Genomic DNA, 21289 nt, shown 5'->3' on the forward strand with positions numbered 1-21289 from the left:
TGCCGTGAATGGGGGATGAACTTCCGGCGTGGCTATAAAATAAAAGCACGTGGTTCCGGTGTTGCGAGGTGGTTGACAGGTAACATTTACAGAAATACCTTTCAGAAATGCTTGGAAATAGATGTCAGTCTAACAAAGATTGATATGTTACTCATCTTTAAAAAGTCCAACTTCTCTCCAGATGAAATTTATATTAATTAATAATTATTAATTATTAATTTAATTGTTATTTTAGCAAAATATTACATGAATTAAATTAAAAGGCTTGAAATATTGCCCTCCTGTCACACTTTTAAGGTTACAGATTTGAAATCATATTTGTTTCCATTGAAAATTTTAATCTGAAAAAACAGAAATTTTAAATGTACTCCTTTTAGTTTGCAGACCTCTAAACTGTGTTTTGTTTTGTTTTATTTTGTTTTGTTTGTTGATGTTTGGTTGTGCTGAGGGTGGACTGGAGTTTTGAACTTGTATGGATTGTTTGTATGTATTTTAAGTTCTTGAATAAAAAGAGAAAATCAAAAGAAAAAAGACAGGCAACATGACATTTCATCTTTAAAAAAGTTAAATGCAAAAACAACACAATTTAAATGCAATTTATAAACTGATTATAGTGAAAGAGAGGTACAATATGGATTTGAGTGGACCACACATATTACCAACATTTACCAATTTCAGCTTGGGGACAAATAAAGTATTTCTGATCTGATTAAACAGAAGTGTGCATACTGCCACTCTGAAGATGCATGAATATATCAAGCTTATAATTATTAATTCATTCATTTGTTTGTTTGTTTCAGGTTTATTTTTGTCACATACCACAGCATTTGTGGTCTAAGTTATATTTTTTAATGCCCTTCCTTCCATAGGCCTAATAAACAAAAGTCAACAAGATGATTCTTGAATCTCAACATGGAAACAAAACCACAAGCTATGATGCAATCAGATAAAATAAAACTCTACATAACTGATATTTCTTTTAAAAAACTGTTTCGATTTTACTTTACATCGATTCCTGTCATCTTCCATGTTTAAGTATTCTTAATAAAAGAGGGGGTAAAATGAAATGTGTCTGGGGAAAAGCTTTAACAACAACCAAAATGAACAATGATACAGTGCGATCAATGTAAACTAAATCAATTACCATGAGAGAAAGATGAGGTTATTTCTTTCCCACTGCATTTTCTCACACTTAAAAGTTTAAACACGGTATTAGAGAAGCAGTGCTGTGTGATCCCCAAACCAACAGGATACTGTGGGTGAGAGAAGCGAACGAGCAGCATCTGCTCCTTCCTCATTACTGCCGCTGATGAGGCCCTGAAGCCCAACTGTAGTGCCGCTGCTCAGCAACCTACAAAGTGGCGGCTTTCAGATGTGAATGTGTAACCATGTGAGTGTGAGCGAGAAAGCATTGCTGGAAAGCTTTCAAGGATGAATAAAGAAACTAAAAATAAACAAAGGTCTCCAGTGTCGCTCACTTCTATAATTAAATGACAATGATTGAACAAATAACTGCACAGTTTTTGCATTTGCACTGTGACTTGTAAACAAATATTTAATTGATGTTTGTTAATCTATTTATTTGTGTCTGTCCTTTTTAACCTATCACAACCCTAATCTCAACTATTATCTCTGCAAAGCCTCATCATAACTCATTGTGTTGTCTGTCATTCATTGCAATAATACTCAATCAAAGGATGATGGCTTTTGTTTTGAAGGGCAGACTTTTGCCGGAAGTTGGGAGTGTTGTGTCAGTGAATGCCTCGCCCCCTAGCGTTCCTCTGCTGGTACTGCAGGCCTCAGATTAAATGTACTGTACATGATCTATGTGGGGCAAGTAGGAATCAGGGCCTATAACCAGGTTGTGCTTTGAGGGAGAGCTTCCTTTTAGCATTAAGTTTTATTTTTTAATCTGAACACAGAGCAAACAAATACATGTGATAACAATTTAAATAGTTTCTGCCTTCTAGGAGAACAAGGGGCTTGTATTTTTTGGCCATTATGTGGTTATGCATTGAATTTGACATGTGTCAGAGGTAGAAAATGTGATTATAGGCTTTGACCTTAATTAACATCTGCTTGTAACATCTGTTTAATTAGGATAAGGGTCCAAGGCCACCATACCTCACAAGATTGCAAAATATAGCCTATGAAATACATCACAATTAGATAAATATTTAACAATATTTCTGATTTAATAGTCACATTTTGCCTGATAGAAGATAAAACAGTACAATAAGAAGGACATGTTAATTCAATTTACCTGAGGCTGGACCGACCTGTTCATGCACTGTATCCCCCACTTAAACTTTTATGGTAATTTTAAACTTTTAAAAATAATTTATTAAACGTGGGGGAAACACATGTGACATATTTCCATGTTTATTTAATTTCATATTTCACATTTTTAACACTGTAAAGTCAGCAATGCTGTGTTTTAATGAGGAGCCACTCCAAAAGCGACACGCAATTTATACAAATCGAGAACATTACAGTTTGAGGAAACAAATAAACATTTATATAAAGTTAGTATAAGCGCTAAATACGTGAAAGTGGTCCAGTAAAGCGGTGAAACGGCGTGAAAACAGTCGGGAGACACCGGGGTCAGCTACTTCCTGTGGTTGGGCTTTTTGAAAGGACCGGTTGGAGCCTCGCTCTGGTCCCGACCAATCGGAAGTGAGTATTTTTCGCGCTGGCTGGCCGGAGAGTTTGAGTTTCCCGCAAGCTTTTGATTCGACTTGAATGAAATCCTTCGCTTTACAGGATGAATACGGCCATTATTTCCCTTTAACCGCCGAGAGGAGATTCAACAGGTAACCACAAAGAAACGGTCTTTCATGTTATTGTCAACGCGGAGGATATTAGCCGGCATTAGTTTTTGCAAATGCACTTGTTCGGGGCCGACCATCCATTTTAGTCAGGGAGGACCTGCTAGCTAGCATGCTAGCTAGCTATGCTAACGCTGAATGCGCGATTTGGCTTGGCGTCAGTGGTACTCTGGTTAGCTTCGGCTAGCACGGTTAGCTTTTTGAAACGAGCTGTCATGGCGCCTACAAATTGAGTATATCACCGAAACAATAGCAAAACAGTTTACGAAAACAACGACAGTCACCCGGCCGCGACTCTGTTTATTTATTCGCGTAGATATGTGCTTTTATCACGTAAGCTAGCCCGTGCGGTAACCTCATTTAGCTTTTGGGTGGCGGCTTTGTCTAATTGCTGGAATGCTTCGTAATGGCTGACTGTAGCGGTGACAGAGATGCCGTTGTACGGTACGGGGAAAATGCTTGTCCATGGCTGGGATCCATGAGATTCCCACATCGTGGCTTCCGCTACGGATTGTAGTCGGTGCCCGCTGTGTGCATGACATGGCAGTGTAAATGCTGTTTAATGTAAGGTTGGGGATTTACTTCAGAAAAGAGTTGATGGATAACCTAAAAAATGACTGAGCGGCTTGCTTTAACGTTACTGTAAATAGACACGTCCAGGCGCCTTGCAGGCACATTCATTGCAGCAAAACCTACAGACGTTAACGCCACATTTTGACGGAAACCGCAGTGCAACATGCTAATGTTAGCTTTTAATTGGAGGTGGATACGTTCATTTCCATCAGTGCTACTCCGAGTTGTCAGCTGCTTCCATTTCCGCGGCTTTTCTCGCCGGTGATGCGGTGGTTACGCAGCACAGCCAGCCACCCACTCATTGGGTATTGGCTGCATGCGGTGGAGCTTGCAGCCTGCAGCCAGCCCTCCTGCCTTCTCCATACCGCTTTCCACAGACTGCAGCTAGCAGCTAGCTAGTCCCTATTTTTCCAGGAGAAAGCCAACTTAAAATTGTCGCGGTAAGAAGCTGTTCCGCCCGCCCTGTGGTTTTTTGTTGGTATGCATGGATGTAATCGAGACTGGGGTTTGACTTGACCTCGTTCACATTAGTTGTGATCAACCTACAGATCTGGAATTCATTAAGGCATTAGTAATCATTTACTATACAGAGGTATTGTTGCTTCCGAGGCTTGGTTCGCTGAGAAGCTCGACTTTTCTTGCAAAAACATCCAAAACTACGCGGCTTGCAGATTCCGTGACAGGTGCAGTTTTCCCAGTCGCCTCCGAGCTCTCTGTTCATGCTCCGCTGGAGCAAGTGAGTGCCATTTTGTAAAATGTGTAACGTTATGCTCATAGGATTCATATCCCAGAATCCCATTTTTACAAATTGCAAAATGAAAAGCACGAAAAATCGACTGCATGAGATGGTGAATGTTGTCTGATTGTACCTGTGGAATAATAAGTTTCTGTGTGTTCCCTGTCCTGTAGCCCTGTAAGCCTGGAGGGGGTTAGATGGGATGGACAGCATAGGTAGCTCCCTGCCTTCGATGCCTGAACCAGCCAACCCGATCAGCATGAAGCAGCCACCAGAGTCCCTCAGTGTACGGAAAGGTGGGGGGGACATGAGCAGTGAACCTGCACTACTAATGGACAAAGCTGCTGCCCAGCTGGCCGCCACACTACAAGACGGTGTCCTTCAGAAGATGGCTGGCCACAGTCACAACAACCACAGCCACGAGAGGCTCAAAGACCTCACCTCCCGTGTGCTCAACGGGGACCAAGATGCGCTGCCCAATCTTTGTGCTCCAGAGCCACCCATGATTAAGGCTGCAGAAGTCCCTGCTACGAATGGCACCCATCAGCACAACTGCACTCCTCATCCTGAACCTGAGCTGAAGGTGACGATACCCCAGGTGGTCACGCAGCCGCTGCTTGAGCCGAGCTGTGCCAATGGCACCAGTTTGGCCACAACCACCGAAGATACTATATCTGGATCTGAGAAGAGACAGGACGCGAAGAAAAGAAGGGGGAGACCTCATAAACCAAAACCTCAACCAAACTCTGGCATCACTGGGGAAACGCTTGACCACACAAATGCTGAGGATGAAACCGGAGAAGCTGATCAGGTTTGACTTTTTTATTCCTACAGAAATAAATATTTTTTGTTATGTATTTGCAGGTGGCAAATACTGCAAACATGTCTAGCTAATACTGGTTTAAAGACAAACATTAACACTACACTTATTCTGATAGATGATGTTAAGACTAAAGGACCACACAGATTCGACCCAACTCTCACAGGCCTTCAATAAACAGTTATAAAGTGAATTTGACATGTTGAAATGTAAACACTTGCTCTTACTTTGGGGCAATTTAATGCAAAAGATAAAGTAAGTAAAGGTGTAAAATACTGGTAGTGATGCGTTATGTGTCTGAGATGGTGTTTGGGGAAAGGAAATTATTTTTTTCTTTTTTAAAAAGATGTCAGAAACATGATTAGTTTCTATTTTTATTTATTGACTAACTGATTCCTCTTTTCTGCAGTCTGATCTCATCCCAGAGTTGACAGAGGAGCCTCCAGAGGAGTCCCCTCTGCTGATGAGTTTTTCTGTTGGTGATTTGGTTTGGACCAAGGTGTCAGGATACCCCTGGTGGCCTTGCATGGTGACCACAGACCCTGAGTTCAGCAGTCACTTCAAACCGAAACAGAAAGGTGAGATACAGTCACGACCACCTACATCAATTTAATCTTCAAGTTTAAGGGTGAAGATTTATTCTTTATTACATTTATAATGTATCGTTTCTTTAATAAAAGTAGAAATTTATTTGATCATTGAATTAATTTGTTTTGGGTTTTTATTTTTGCAGCCAGCAGCCGGTCGGGCCTCCTGTACCATGTGCAGTATTTTGGAGACGCTCCGGAGAGAGGCTATATATTTGAGAAGAACATGGTGTCCTTTACTGGGGAGGATCAATATCAGGAGCTTAGCCAGGGCAACAAACAGCCAGCCGCCCGTGTCATCCACAAAAAGGTAAATGAGCTTCTCCTACTCTGTGACACCCCTGTGTCTTAGTCTGTGGAGGATGTGGCGTGCTGTTGTTTAGAAACACAGAAACCTTACAACTCTGAAATACTTCACTTCCTTAAAATGTTTTACACAAGGTTTTAAATTTGGAGAAGTGCGATCCAAATAAAAGTTAATCGAAGGCAATTTTAACAATGCTGATTGTACGAGTAAACACCAAGATACATCTTGGAACTTGATTAATTCAGTTGTTATCGGCTTTTCCCCCTGAAACTCAACGAGCAGTAACACTTTTAATCTGTTTTTCTCAACACCAGCAAAAAAGAAAGGAGTAAAACATTCATTCAGATCATTTTTGCTGTTTGTTTTCAAGTCTTCTCCTACACAACTTTCACATGAGTCTAATCAAGTATGCAATCTTGTTTTTAAATATTTGCCTAGTATTTGTTTAAACCGGTCTTCTCAGTAGCAACACGTGTTCCCCAACATCACTCTACTGTGTCTTTTATAACTTGTCGTATAATCTTGCTGTTTTCTCCTTGTGTTGTGCAGACGGCTCCCTCTGTGCCCCGCAAACTCCAGGTTCAGTGGAACATGGGCGTGATTCAGGCCAAGGAGGCCGTCAGCATGTCACTGGACGAGCGCATGGCGAACTTCGCGTTTCTGTATGATGATGACGGCCCTCATCTGAACCCACACATCATGGAGAAGCTGAAACCAGAACCGTGCAACGTGATGGAGCAGGAAACGGGCTCCAGGCTTAGCCCGGTTCTGTCATTGCTGCTGGCGGACCCTGCCAACGACCCCACAGCCGCCCCTCAGTCCCAAGACAGCACTTCAACAGGGAAAAAGACACTAGTACCCAGAATTAAACTCAAAATGGGAGACTGGCAGAAAAGGGGCAAAGGCCATCTAAATGACTTCCTGTTGACCGACGCTGTTTCTTCCAAAGAAATGCTTCATCTGCAGCCAGACGCACAGGTTTGGATAACTCACTAAAATTAATCTCCTATGGAAAACGTATGTCATACATAATTTTTACCTTATTTTTGTGCAGATTTAACAAGGGATTATGTTGCCACGTGGAAAAACACACTAGAAGAAGCTTTTCAGCCGCTCGCAACAAGTGTATAGTTTATTTTGTCAATGATCCACCAACAACTGTAAAGAATTAGAGCCAGGGTAGAAGGTGTCACCACACAAACAGTCATATTAACCCACAACTAACTGTATATTTTAACCTTTCAATATCAACTTAATTGTGTGACTTTTCCAACAAAGTCGAGGTGTGAACATGCAGCATTTTGTAATGGAAACAGGCTCATTCTGTGGTCCTGTTTCGGCAGCCTGAGAACGTTTTTAGTTGCTTTTATTTAATACATTTGGTTTTTGTTGTTCTCTCCGTAGGATCCCACCACTTCTGCACCAGATTTACAAGCTGAATCAGTCATACCTCAGAAGAAAAAGAGGAGACCGCGACAAGCTCAGTCTACCACCAAGACTGTGAGGAGAAGGAAAAAGTCTCCAACGGACAACACCTCTGCCCCTGTGAGGAAAAGGAAATCCAAGCCCGTTTCTTCGACAGAAGATGTTTTGGAGCCAGCCTCACTTCCAGTTTCAGTTCCAGGTTGGTTGAAAGTTGAAACGTGTGCAGCAGATCTACGCTAGTCAGGAGCCGGTTAAATGTGGCTGTGGCTGGTATGTGTTTACCAGAACTGTGGAGTCCATATGTGGCTAGTAAAATAGAGAAGCGGTTGTTTATTGTGGAATTTTTTCTTTATTCTTGATAAAACTGAAGCTTAGTAATGCTTAGAGTTAGTCGTGTAGCCTTTTTAAGGTTGTCGCACAACACAAAAATCACTGATATCGCTAAGATCATGGCTAACACCCAGTTTTAATGGCCATTGATTGCGTATTTGACACTTGATAGCTGAATTACTGGAACTGAGTCTTCTTTTGTTGTTGTAGGTGATAAAGTGAAGAGAAGGCGAAAGAAAAAGACTCCAGATGAGCAGACGGCTGATTCCTCAGGTGAGTCTGGGTTTTTCATTTCGGCCTTTCGTATATTTTCTTCAGCCCAGTTACTCACCACACAGCGGGAGAAAGCTTTTAAATGAGTCATCGGTCGACTCTAAAAGCTGCCTGAACACATTAAGCATTTCCTGTTGTAACGATTAACAGCAGATAGAAATCTGTGGCCAAGCAATATTAGAGTGAGGACCTTTTCTCTATTTTGTTTTTAGTCAAGAGGGAGCGGCAGAAGAAAAGGCCATTAACAGATGCTGCTGCAGAGAAAGGTCCACAGCCTAAGAAGAGACGCAGAACAAACAAAGATGCTGAGAAACAGGTGAGATTTCACATCCCAAACTGCACCTGTTCTTGCAAGATAACAGATATTGTGGTGGACCCTGCTGTGGAGAATCTAAATTATAAGCGTCTTACGAGAAGCTTTGTTTAAAATGCAGCCACAAGTTTGTTCCCCAACAAAATCTTGTTTATCTTCAAATTTTCTCAGGCCACCGCTTCAGACGGAACGGAGAAAAAGCAAAGACGAAGGAAGAAAACTGACAAAGACGTGAAAGAACCCAAGAGACGACGGAAAAAGTCAACCACTCTCCTCACAGGTAAACTACTTTCTTTTAAATTCACATCTAAAAACACTGATTTTCGCGCAGTATCCTCGCTCTCGACTGCACAACATTCTAGCTATTTTGTTCTGGCTATACTCTCCTTCATGGTCCTTTTGGTTTCTTTTCACAGAGGACCAAGATGCAGAGAAACCAAAGCGTAGGAGGAAAAGGAAACGGGATGGAGAGAACCAGGCCATGCCCTCCAAGGCGAAGAAGAGGCGGTCCTCGCTCTGTCTTGATCCCGAGGTGAGAGGAGATGACCTCGGATCAGTCTGAGACATACTTGTAATTTTTGCCGTCTGATGTTGCTAAATGATTATTTTATTAATTAGCCTGCAAGTGCAATTTATGTGGTAGTAATATAATCAAACATGTTTATTATTAATGGTAAAAGTTGTCTTCAAGCATCATTTTTGAGATGTTTATGTTTGTATTGTTTGAGAACAATACATCACTCTGTTCTGTTGGCAGTAAATGGACTTCAGTTGCAGACCGTGTGGATGTATAGTTATATAATCGTTCACCACATTTGTTCGCTGCAGGGCTCTGGGAGTGAAGAGCGTCCTGATTCTCCGAGCGACAGTTTAGACGGGACGAAGAAAGGCGAACGGAAGAAAGAGTGCGTCTGCCAGGTATGGCTGCCTCCTCGACATTTTACTGTTTTAAATTCAAACCTCAAACTATTTAAATGTGGGATATTTCCTTGGAAAATGCTGCCTCTTTAAATACAAATGTATCCTGGTGACTGTTATGACCATATTCGCTCCGACCCGGCTAAAAGATAGATGTGTGCAGTCCGCATATACATGCATTAATAGCTCGTGTCCACTGGCTTTAAGTGGAGCCTCTACCTGTTGCCATGGTGAATCGTGGCATGGGAGCTCCACTGATGAAGCCTTTTTTCTTTCGCCATGAACAAAATCAAACCTATCTGCCTAGTAGACACGACCAGCTTCCCCCATTTAGCCCTTGAAGACGCCCGCTGTATCACTTCTCTTGTGAGAACACCCGGTGTGAGCAACCAGTCAATCCAGCCCTTCAGGAATGCAGGAACAGTCAACCAGAAGATGTCTTGCAAACAAATACCATTATGTTCCTTCTTTCACTTTTCCATCTATGCATAAAAAACATTTTTGGGCTGCTGGGCCCGGAAAAATATACAAAGTGCCACTAAAACTCTCTTGGACACGTGGGTCATTGATCAGTCTCTGCTCATGTTTTGATGGATGTATTATGTTTTTTCCCTGCAGATGTGTGAGCAGGCTGGTGAGGACTTGGTCCCCTGTGAAGGCCAGTGCTGTGGGATGTTTCACCTCCACTGTCTCGGCCTGTCACTCAAACCTGACGAGAAGCTGCTGTGTCAGGAGTGCAGCACAGGTGAGCAGTTATTTTATCTTATAAGTGACCTTCTCTCGCTGCACTCGATCACTTCTCGACTGTGACACACTGTCAGCCACTTGGATGGGAAGGTGTAACTGTCCCCTGAGTAGGTCTCTTTTATTTACAGCTAATTGTTACTTTACTTATGTATTAATTTATTTTTCTTTCTGAAAAATGTTTCCTATTTTTGTTTTGTGGTAGTTTTTTCTGACCAAATGTTAAAACAACAAGATATTTTTTAAGTTAATCAGTTTACAATTGTATGAATCTGATCAATCATTGCTGCATTTCTCCTCAGGAAAACACTCGTGTTTCCACTGTAAGCAGTCGGAGGGCGATGTGCGTCGCTGCCACGTCCAACACTGCGGCAAGTTTTACCACGAGGCGTGCATCCGCCTCAACCCCCTCACTGTGTTCGACAACAAGGGCTTCCGCTGTCCGCTCCACACCTGCCTGGGCTGCCACTACGGCTCCCGTACCAAGCACAAGGCCACCAAAGGTGAGGCTGTGCAGCACTGAATGCGTCTCATTTTTACTGTAGAGACTTTTTACAATTAGTGCTTTGACTTGAGTTCAATCCTGGCATCAGTGAAGGATCAAATGCACTCGTTGCTAAAGTTGAAGAATGACTAATTTTCTTGTTTATATCGTAATATATAAAAGCAGTTTCACTTACCTCTTGCAGATGAAACTTCAGTTCTGCAGTTGATGGACAGTTGACTCATAAATGTCCTGCCCACACAAAAAATTCCATTTTTATAACTGTAAAGGAAACGCATCATCCTTATCAGCTGGAAACATAATATTTTCTCTCTCTCGCTCTCTGAACTGTAGGCAGGTTGATGCGTTGCCTGCGCTGCCCTGTCGCGTATCACGTGGGTGACCTGTGTGTGGCTGCAGGCAGTGAGATGATCACCAACAGCGCCATCATCTGCACCAACCACTTCAACGCCAAGAAGGCCTACAGCCACCACAGTCATGTCAACGTCAGCTGGTGCTTCGTCTGCTCCAAAGGTTTGCCTCTTATCCTCCTCTGTCATATAGTTTCTTATTGTAGGAGGTGTGTTTATTTATTTTAATTTTGTAGAATTAACAGCTGAGATTTTAGTTCGGCAGCAAAAACGAGCACCACACTAATACAAAAAAGTATGACGGTATGCTATATTGGATTATACCTTTTTTTAAAAATAGGTGCAGTGGCCCACCTCTGCTTTCAAACACTGCAGGCAATCCTGCTCTGACATGATGTAATGACTCAATAGATAAAGAGATTTTAAAGGTTATATATTTTCCAGATGTTCCTCCAGGGCAACAAAGTGTAGTCTGAAACTGATCAATATCTCCTTAATCTGTGTGAGAAAATTAATTTTTGCACAGCGGACTGCGCTGGAGCTGCCGCAGGGCGGATGTGAAGCTCTTAATCACACAGACTGCTGCTACTGAAAATCTGAGGAAATGCTGAACTCCCAAATCGAAGCCAGTTTTGCAGAGACAGCTGTAAAGTCAGATGGGAGTTATGTTCTGTTGTTGTGCTTCAGAAAATAACTTTAACTTCAATTACATTTCTGTTTGTGTGGGGTCGATTTAACGAGTGGGAGTTTTTTGAGCCGCTTGTCCGACTTCTTTTGTTGTGCTCGATTTTATTGCCCTTGTGCAGATGACTCAGCTGTAATTAGTGTAAAGTTTTTCCACACTCGGGTTTTAATTCAGTCTCCCTTTGTTTTGCAGGAGGGCAGCTGCTGTGCTGTGAATCCTGTCCGGCAGCTTTTCATCCCGACTGTCTTAACATCGCTATGCCTGATGGGAGCTGGTTCTGCAACGACTGCCGGGCCGGAAAGAAACCGAAATACAGGGACATCATCTGGGTCAAACTGGGAACATACAGGTGAAAGAAACTGATCCTTCAGTACTGATGCAGTTTGTTTCTTGTTTGACCTCAACGCTCAATAAATAACCCCTACGTGCTCCTCAATTTTTCCTCCTCAGATGGTGGCCTGCAGAGATCCACCACCCCAGAAACATCCCCACCAACATCCAGCACCTTCGACATGAGATCGGAGAGTTCCCCGTCTTCTTCTTCGGCTCTAAGGATTATTTCTGGACTCATCAGGGCCGAGTGTTTCCGTACATGGAGGGAGACCGAGGCAGCAAGCACCAGAGGAACGGCATCGGCAAAGTCTTCAAGAATGGTGAAGATCTACCGCCTGGAATTAAATGTTTCCATAATGACTTTTAGAAAGTGTACTGAACTAGACATTTTCAGGTTTGAAGTAGTGTGGAAGTTGCACAGAAGTCTGAAAAATAACCCAAACAATATTGTTAACTACACATTTTATGTAGTTATAAACCCTCTTGTTGCGTCATACAAACTACTGCAACATTCATTTGTAAGCCTCATCTTAAGCTCAATGTTCAGTTGAATGTTTCCACAGAGGAAACAAGATGTGATGACCTTTTGTTGTCTTTTCTTCTCAGCTCTGTTGGAGGCTGAAGCTCGATTCAAGGAGATAAAGATAAAACGAGAGGCTAAAGAAGCACAACAGAACAGCCGAAAACCACCCCCGTATAAATTTATCAAGGTCTGTAATCTCTTTTGCTTTTGTTTCGCTGTTCAGTTGCAGTTTTAAAGATACAAACACAATTGATACATGAGAAGAGGACTCTAAATTAATGAATGAATGATAAACTTTGTTGTTTTTACGTCTGTCAGGTTAACAAACCCTTCGGAAGGGTTCAGGTCTACACCGCAGACATCTCCGAGATCCCCAAGTGTAACTGCAAGCCGACGGACGAGAGGCCGTGCGGGTTCGAGTCCGAGTGTCTGAACCGCATGCTGCAGTACGAGTGCCACCCTCAGGTGTGTCCCAGCGGGGAGCGCTGCTGTAACCAGGACTTCACCAAACGTCTCTACCCCGACACCAAGATCATCAAGACACCCGGCAAGGGCTGGGGCCTGATCAATCTGCGGGACATCAAGAAGGTGAGGAGACGGGTTTAATCGTTCAGTGGGGCTAATGTGCATGGTAACAGAAGAACAAACGGCAAACTTCAAGGTTAAACTAACACAAAAAAACACCTGGATCGTCGGAAGTCCTCGCGGATCGGCTCCAGACATTTCTAGTATCAAGTCGTCGCTGGTCTGATGTTGACGTTTCTCAAACAGGGCGAGTTTGTGAACGAGTACATCGGAGAGCTGATAGACGAGGAGGAGTGCAGGGCGAGGATCAAGTACGCCCAGGAGAACAACATCACAGATTTCTACATGCTCACCATCGACAAGGTGAGTGGCCTAGAAACTAGAAAATGGGAAGTACTTTTTGCTCCACAGAGTATCGGGGTGCTGCGTTCTCTGCAGCAGCACCTTTTCTACTGGGAGCGAGAGAAACAGACTGGTATTGCATTGGGAATGTTGCATTACAGACAAATGTAACATTACAGTAGTCAATACTACAAACACAACCTCAGCTGCATAGATAATATAATAAGCAGTTGTAATGATTATATAGGAAACTGTGGTAATACAATCTGCAAATTATAAAAAGTATAAGTTAAAGAGACTGTCACTAACTCAGAATCTGTTGATCCTCTGAAGGACCGGATCATCGACGCTGGTCCGAAGGGAAACTACTCTCGCTTCATGAACCACAGCTGTCAGCCCAACTGTGAGACGCAGAAGTGGACGGTGAACGGCGACACTCGGGTCGGCCTGTTCGCCGTCTGTGACATCCCCGTAGGTGAGACAAGTGAGACTCCTCCCACGTGCCTTGAGAATTATTACTTTTAAAACAAAAGTATGAGATGGACACTTTGCTGATTGCGTTTTTGTTTTGTTTTTCAGGTACTGAGCTGACCTTTAATTACAACCTGGATTGTCTCGGGAATGAGAAGACCGTCTGTCGCTGCGATGCTCCAAACTGTAGCGGTTTTCTTGGTGATCGACCGAAGGTGAGCGTCACACCTGCAGGCTTGTGTTGAAATTGTGTAGGGTTACCACAAGTCTTTGGAAATTTTTTGTGTTGATGTTGTTGTTGTAAGAGTTACCGACCTTGATTCATGTCTGAAACTATGCCAGGTTCTTGTATTTGTGGTCCTACTTTTGGATCATTGATGGAAAAATGCTTTTTTTTTTTTTTTTGTTGGTAGTATATTTTTGTTATTTGAATGTATCTGTGGATCAGAGATGATGTCACATGTCCAGGTGTTTCCAGAAGTTTGAAAGACGTTTGAAAGTTGAGATGTGAAGTTGTCGAGGCAGGTTCAGTTACATCAGAACCGTTAATCCATAGACGGTTAGAGTTCCACGCAGCATTGATCCGATTCATTCTGACCCGGTGTTTTTTCCTCTGCAGAACTCCAACGGCCAAACAGCCGAGCCAAAAGGGAAGAGGGTGAAGAGAAAGTATAAGAAGAGGAAATCTGAGGGAAAGAAGAAGTCTGACGACGAGTGTTTCCGCTGCGGGGACGGAGGTCAGCTGGTGCTCTGTGACAAGAAGACCTGCACCAAAGCTTATCACCTGTCCTGCCTGAACCTCACCAAGAGACCCTTTGGTAAGAAACACCTGAAGTGTGATACCTGCAGACACCCTGATGATGTGCCAGCCCTTAAAAGTTATAAAGTTTCATATTAGGTTTGGTGCAACCTGCTGCTCCCAGAGTTAAACTACATTTATGTGAAGTTTACTTATAATTAACCAGGTTTGGGTGTGTCTTTGTAATTAAATGTTTTACTGCTTGTATCTGCATTTATTTAAATTCTGCTTTCGGCGCTTTACGTCTTTGCTCCGTGAGTTAATTTCACAGGTTGTTATTTATGACTTCAGATTCTGTGTTCTGACCTTTATGTCCACATCACTCGTCCTCCCTGCAGGCCGCTGGGACTGCCCCTGGCACCATTGTGACGTCTGCGGGAAAAACTCGGAGGCTTTCTGCCAGCTCTGCCCCAACTCCTTCTGCAAGGCTCACCAGGAGGGGGCGCTGCGTCCCTGGCCTGCCACAGGACAGCTGTGCTGTCTGGAGCACGACGAGCTCGAAGGACCGGACAGCCAGGATCAAGACGTCGACTCCGAGACGAATCCAACGACTGCCACTACTGCCGCCACCGCCAGCCGTCCTAAAGGCTCCAGAAAGGCAGAGGGAGCCGAGGCCAAAACGAAGGGCTCCAAGAGGAAAGCAGCAGAGGCCTGAAGTGACCTTTGACCTCTCAGAGAGCCGGAAGACCAAACTAGACTCTGACACCTGCTCCCCCCCCCCCCCCCGTTCATGAACAAATAAAAACCCCTCGTACTGTCGTCAACAAAAATTACAAGAACCAAGGCACTGTACATCTTCGTCATCAGGGAACGCCGCTGATCTCTCACATGCTCGGCAACCGCCTCCAGCTCACTGCTCCAACACGTCATGCTTTTTGTTTTTTAAGATTTTCAGGTTTTGTTTTTCTCTTGTCTGCACTGAGGCGAACCATCTGTGGTAAAGCACAACGCAGCGACGCGAGTGCAGGTCAGGAAACTTAAATTCCACCAAACAAACGGCTTTATTTTAAATTTAGTCTCACCGTTTTATTTTCCTGATAACAAAAGAAACCAGTTTGTTTCTGCAGCCGAGCGTCACCGTCTGCTAACTTGAATCTCAGTCAGCCCCTTTGTCTCTCAACACGGATGATCTTGAACAGCAGAGTTTTATAGCTATATCTATATATGTGTATATCAAAGACCAAAATTATGATTACTGGAATAGTGTAAGACATCAAACAGGTTGCCAAATGGATTGTTTTTATTTTTATATATAGTGTATATATGCCAGATGTAATATCGAAGACACTATGGATAGGCCTCAGATGACCTCTTTTCTTCTGTTTCGTAGCCATAGGTTACATTTAACTGTAGACATTTTGTTTAATATTTTACAACCTGTTATTTTGTTTTAGCTCAGTTTTACTGTTTAGATTTGATCTTTTTTTTATAATATCGGCATGCTGAACGATGGCAACACAAACCTGCCTGTCCAGAGAACGAGGGATTGCAGAAAGTATAACACCGAGGGCGCTTTTAAACAGCCGCCTGACGTAAAAACACTACTGGGAGGTCTTGAGCGCTCTCTGCTCGATGTTTAAATGAAGGAAAACGGGAGATCTTCTTGAACGTTTCTCTAAGCTGAGTTTTGAATCCGAACCTTAAAGGTGCTGTTTATTTTTCCACTGAAGTATCTGAAATCTTAAAGGTACAAAGATTTTATCATGTATAACTGTACAAGTCATGCTGATTCAAAGTCTGAAGGTCTTTCAGTGTTGCTGGCCGGGCGTTTTATTGATAGTTGATCAGGTTGTAAAAGAAAGACCTCGACTTTTTTTATTCCTCAGGAGGTTTTTAGTCTCTAAACTGCATCCTGCCTGTTGTTGACTTAGACACAGGCTAACGGCACACTGGCTAACAACTTTAACTGCAATTTCTGGTGAATATTTCATATGTGTACTAGACGTGAAGCATAACAAAGAAAGTTTAGAAAACTATAGAGTACAGTGGCCATTTTGGGACATGTCAGACTTCATCGTTCATCACTAACGCTGCCTTTATGTCGATTGAAGTCGCTATAATTACTGGTTTAGATTTGTTGTCTACTAAACTAACATATTGATCCCCAACTAAAGTATTTTTTCTAGAAATTCTCCGACTCTGGCCTCTAATTTGTTGGTCTTTAAATCTCAGATTATGTTGGAAAAATAATGTCAATACACTTTTTTGGGACCACCTCTGCAGTCTTACCGCCATCTAGGATTTTATGCTGATCTTCCCAGTGTTGGTGTGCTACTGTAACAGATCCAGTCTGATCTACTGAGGCTCATAATTTTGGAAAATGTAGATTTATTACATGATGAAGCATTAACAAGTTGGAGACGGTTTCACTAAATTTCAATCATGCATGCAGTTTCCTACACAAGATGATTTCTTATTTAACACATTTCACTGTGAGCGCTCATTAGGAAAGTGTGTGAGAAGCTATCTTGTTTAATGTATTTGCGATCGATGACCGATGATGTCGATACTAAACGTCTCGTGTACGTTCACTATCGGCACATCTATTTTAAGGTCAGGGACGGTCACATATGTAAAACTTAAAGCAGCAAAGTCGCTGCCACAACCGATAGCAGACGTGTGTTTGATCCCCCAAACTGACTACGTGTGCCCTGAGGTGATGAGCCTAACAGACCGGAGCTGTTATTAAAATATGTAGATCTGAGACTTGAAAAACTGAGTCTGAAATGTCCTAAAATGGCCGCCACACTAGCAGCTTTGACACCATTTCAGACGCCCACTGATGATGCATGATGCAGGTTGAGAAAAAGATGGCCGTCGTAGTTCTTTCACAAATTGGGAGTTGCCAGTTTGGCCATCAGTGATTATTGTATGATTGTCAAATTTAGCTGTTATATTTAAGTCTGTTCTGCATCGAGAGTTGATCATCTGCCTCGTTTATTGTGTCATGCACGAGGCTACAAACACAAACGCATCTCCTGCTTTTTTATTTCATGTTTGACATATTCATCTTCAGAATCTCTACAAACAGGCGGCTTGTTTTCGGACTGTTAAAGCCGCCATCGGTGCTTTTTTCTTTACAGTTTCTACAAAAATATCAGAGTTGTACAGATGCAACAGGAGGCCATTTTTTATTTTTTATTTTTTTATATATCTGCACCTTTTTTTTGTTTTGTCTTTTTCATTTTTCCCAGGGCGTGTGAATGGGACATGTCCAAGAGGTGCAGCGAGTCTCGTACGAGTATTTTCGACTTTGTGTGTATCCTAACCTTGTGTTGAGTGAATGTAGTTCAGCCAGTTATTTTTATAAGCACTGTAATTCCCTGTAGAGCTCAAGTGTTATTGTGTGCGTAGGGGTTTCCTTCTGTAACTACTGTCATAGTAAACCAGAGACTAATATGTACATAATGTATAAGTGGTAATAGTGATGCATCTATTTGTAAATATCATACAATTTCTCTGACATTGTATGTTTTTGTTTAAGTTTTTTTTTTTTTTTTTTCTTGATGCAGTGCTGAAACACTTTTGTGCAGGATCTCACGTCTGTTGAATCGTGCAATAAAAAGTGACCAAACATGCCTCTACTGTTGTCCAGCACTGATCTTTTCTTTATATTTATCTCGTGTGAAAGTTTAAATTTCTTTAAAGGAGCAGTCGACGCTACCTTCAGTCAGCATCAGCACGGTGGTGAGAAGATAACGTTTGAATTTTCAGTGTTGGGTGAAGTTTCGTAGTCCACAAAACATTTCTGGAGCTTCACGGTAAAACAGGGTTGCAGCATCCAGCAGACTACAGCTGAAACAATAAATTCATTGACCTGTTGTTGTTTTTACTAATTTTCAAAATGTTTACGGACCTGATTATTGATAACGAAAATGTTTATACAGAACGACGATTTACATTTGAAGATAACGTGTGTGAAAAATGTTCACTCGGTTTCATACATGAAAAGGTCAAAAAAAAATTATCCAGGAATTTTTTTTTTGTCTGATTCAGACTTATTTTTTTTATCAGTTTTCACTTTTTCTTTGAAAAAGTTAGATTTTTTTTCAGGTTTTTTTCCAAAAATTTTTTATTTTATTTTCCCCCCAAAAAACGATTTTTTTCCCAAAAGTTTTCAATTTCTTCCAATTTTTTCATTTTTTCAAGTTGTTTTTTTTTTTTTTTTTTTTTTTTTATCTTTTCTCCCCCCCCCCAAAAAATCAATTTTTTTCCCTTTTTTTCCCCCCCCCCCCATTTTTTTCCCAATTTCTTTTTCAAATTCAAACTTTTTCAAAGAAAAAAAGTTTCCGGGAGAATTTTTTGCTTCTTTTATCAAATTAAAATGAATTCCAAGTCATTTTTATTCATAAATCTGCAGATTTTCTTAATCAATAGATTGTTTTGTCTCTAAAATCTCAGAGTACCTGTTACAATTTCTCACACCTGAAAGTGACGTCTTTAAATGTCTTTTTTTGTTTGACCAACAGTCTTAAAAGTAAAGATATTTAGTTTAAAATAATAGATATGATAGTAAAAACAGGAAAATCTTCACATTTGAGATTCTGAATCAAGCAGTTTGCAATACTTTTGCTTGAAATATGGCTTAAATTATTAATTTATTGTTGATCTGTTAATCAACTTATCATTTCAGCTCAAAAACTATGTATTTTTAAAAAATCATTTAAACCAAAACTCCTGTAAAAAGTCTTGAAAAGTCAGTTTTAGATCTTACTGGTTTATCCAGCAGGTTACAACTGAAACAATAAATTCATTGACCTGTTGTTGTTGTTGTTGTTGTTGTTTTTGTTGTTTTGACTCATTTTCAAAATGTTTATGGACCAAATCATTGATTATTGATAATGAAAATGTTTATACAGAACAACGATTTACATTTAAAGATAACGTGTGTGAAAAATGTTTTTCGTCACACATGAAAAGGTAAAAATAAATTCTCCTGGAAGATATTTTTTTGTCTGTTTCAGACTTTTTCTTTGAAAAAGTTTCGATTTTTTTTTTCTTGGAAATTTAAAAAAAAAAACTACTTTTTTTTAAAAAGTTTTTGAGAAAGTTTGAATTTTTCCAAAACTTTCCAAAACTTTCAAAAATTCTCAGTTTTTCAAAGAAAAAAAAGTTTGAAACATACCCAAAAAAAAAAGTTTCCAGGATAATTTTTTGCTTCTTTTATCAAATTAAAATGAATTCCAAGTCATTTTTATTCATAAATCAGCAGATTTTCTTAATCAATAGATTGTTTTGTCTCTAAAATCTCAGAGAACCTGTTACAATTTCTCACACCTGAAAGTGACATCTTCAAATGTCTTTTTTTGTTCGACCAACAGTCTTAAAAGTAAAGATATTTAGTTTAAAATAATAGATATGATAGTAAAAACAGTTAAATCCTCACATTTGAGATTCTGAATCAAAAAGTGACCAAACATGCCTCGACTGTCGTCCAGCGCTGATCTTTTCTTTATATTTATCTCGTGTGAAAGTTTAAATTTCTTTAAAGGAGCAGTCGACGCTACCTTCAGTCAGCATCAGCACAGTGGTGAGAAGATAACGTTTGAATTTTCATTGTTGGGTGAAGTTTCGTTGTCCACAAAACATTTCTGGAGCTTCACAGCAAAACAGGGTTGCAGCTTTCTCCTGAACAACTGAAGTAGCTGGAGACTTGTTTTAAAACATTTAATAAAAACATAAAATGGCTCCATGCAGCTCGACTGGAGTAATCCAAGTCTCCTGAAGCCCTGTGAGAGTTTCATGGTGATATTTAATATTTAATAGTTAAAGTTTTGACCCTATTCAGCTGTAGTGTCTCTTTTTTAATAACTTGTGGTCCAAAGTTTGAAAGCTGCTTTCAGTTCAGCCTCGAAGCCTTAAAGTCAGTTTTAGGTCTTACTGGTTTATCCAGCAGACTACAGCTGAAACAATAAATTCATTGACCTGTTGTTGTTGTTGTTTTGACTCATTTTCAAAATGTTTATGGACCAAATCATTGATTATTGATAATGAAAATGTTATACAGAACAACGATTTACATTTAAAGATAACGTGTGTGAAAAATGTTTTTCGTCACACATGAAAAGGTAAAAATACATTCTCCTGGAAACTTTTTTTTTTTTTGTCTTTTCAGACTTATTTTTCTTTGAAAGTTTGAATTTTCATTTTTGTTTCTCGAAAATTTAGAATTTTTTAAAACATTTTTTTTTTTAAACTTTTGAAAAAGTTTGAATTTTTTTCAAAATGTTCAAAACCTTTCTAACATTTTCAACTTTTTCAAAGAAAAAAAAGTTTGAAACAGACAAAGAAAAAGTTTCCAGGAGAATTTTTTGGCTTCTTTTATCAAATTAAAATGAATTCCAAGTCATTTTTATTCATAAATCTGCAGATTTTCTTAATCAATAGATTGTTTTGCCTCTAAAATCTCAGAGTACCTGCTACAATTTCTCACACCTGAAAGTGACGTCTTCAAATGTCTTTTTTTGTTCGACCAACAGTCTTAAAAGTAAAGATATTTAGTTTAAAATAATAGATATGATAGTAAAAACAGGAAAATCCTCACATTTCAGATTCTGAATCAAGCAGTTTGCAATACTTTTGCTTGAAATATGGCTTCAATTATCAATTTACTGTTGATCTGTTAATCAACTTATCATTTCAGTTCAAAAACGATGTATTTTTAAAAAATATATATTTAAAACAAAACTCCTGTAAAAAGTCTTGAAAAGTCAGTTTTAGATCTTACTGGTTTATCCAGCAGGTTACAGCTGAAACAATACAATATTACGGTCGTCTTTTGACGGATTGACTCGAAATTGAACACAGATGTTGTCCATACTGGCGAAAGACAGGCCAGCAGTTTTTATTGGATTTTAGTGAAATTTGTATTTTTGGTGAATATTTTAATGAAAAAAGTTGCC

General features: G+C 40.5%; 1 protein-coding gene across 3 annotated transcripts; it reads left to right on the plus strand.

The window, feature by feature from the left end:
• The first annotated feature begins 2690 nt into the window (after positions 1-2690).
• On the plus strand, positions 2691-17965 carry nsd2 (nuclear receptor binding SET domain protein 2). 3 transcript variants are annotated; one of them, XM_084381645.1, is made up of 23 exons: positions 2691-2813; positions 4311-4948; positions 5367-5535; positions 5691-5854; positions 6401-6829; positions 7256-7475; positions 7817-7879; positions 8092-8195; positions 8364-8472; positions 8609-8724; positions 9021-9110; positions 9729-9855; positions 10157-10357; positions 10693-10872; positions 11587-11743; positions 11845-12047; positions 12334-12437; positions 12569-12838; positions 13022-13138; positions 13451-13592; positions 13697-13803; positions 14208-14406; positions 14726-17965. In XM_084381645.1, the coding sequence occupies exons 2-23, from the start codon at positions 4340-4342 to the stop codon at positions 15040-15042; spliced, it is 4197 nt and encodes a 1398-aa protein (XP_084237771.1). In that variant the 5' UTR covers positions 2691-2813; positions 4311-4339; the 3' UTR covers positions 15043-17965. The 3 variants fall into 3 exon arrangements, with proteins under 3 accessions (XP_084237771.1, XP_084237772.1, XP_084237773.1); XM_084381646.1 differs by lacking the exon at positions 2691-2813 and adding an exon at positions 3761-3841; XM_084381647.1 differs by lacking the exon at positions 2691-2813 and adding an exon at positions 3864-4137.
• The last annotated feature ends 3324 nt before the right edge of the window (positions 17966-21289 follow it).

Source organism: Pagrus pagrus (assembly GCF_965226575.1).
Source record: "Pagrus pagrus genome assembly, chromosome: 18".
Classification (NCBI taxonomy): Eukaryota; Metazoa; Chordata; class Actinopteri; order Spariformes; family Sparidae; genus Pagrus; species Pagrus pagrus.

What these genes read in the sequence shown, in the direction of transcription:
- nsd2 (XM_084381645.1), top strand. Translation starts at nt 4,340, where the DNA reads ATGGACAGCATAGGTAGCTCCCTGCCTTCGATGCCTGAACCAGCCAAC. An exon ending in CTTCAAACCGAAACAGAAAG is followed by an intron (nt 5,536 to 5,690) that starts GTGAGATACAGT and finishes TTATTTTTGCAG; the next exon opens with CCAGCAGCCGGTCGGGCCTC. An exon ending in ATCTGCAGCCAGACGCACAG is followed by an intron (nt 6,830 to 7,255) that starts GTTTGGATAACT and finishes TTCTCTCCGTAG; the next exon opens with GATCCCACCACTTCTGCACC.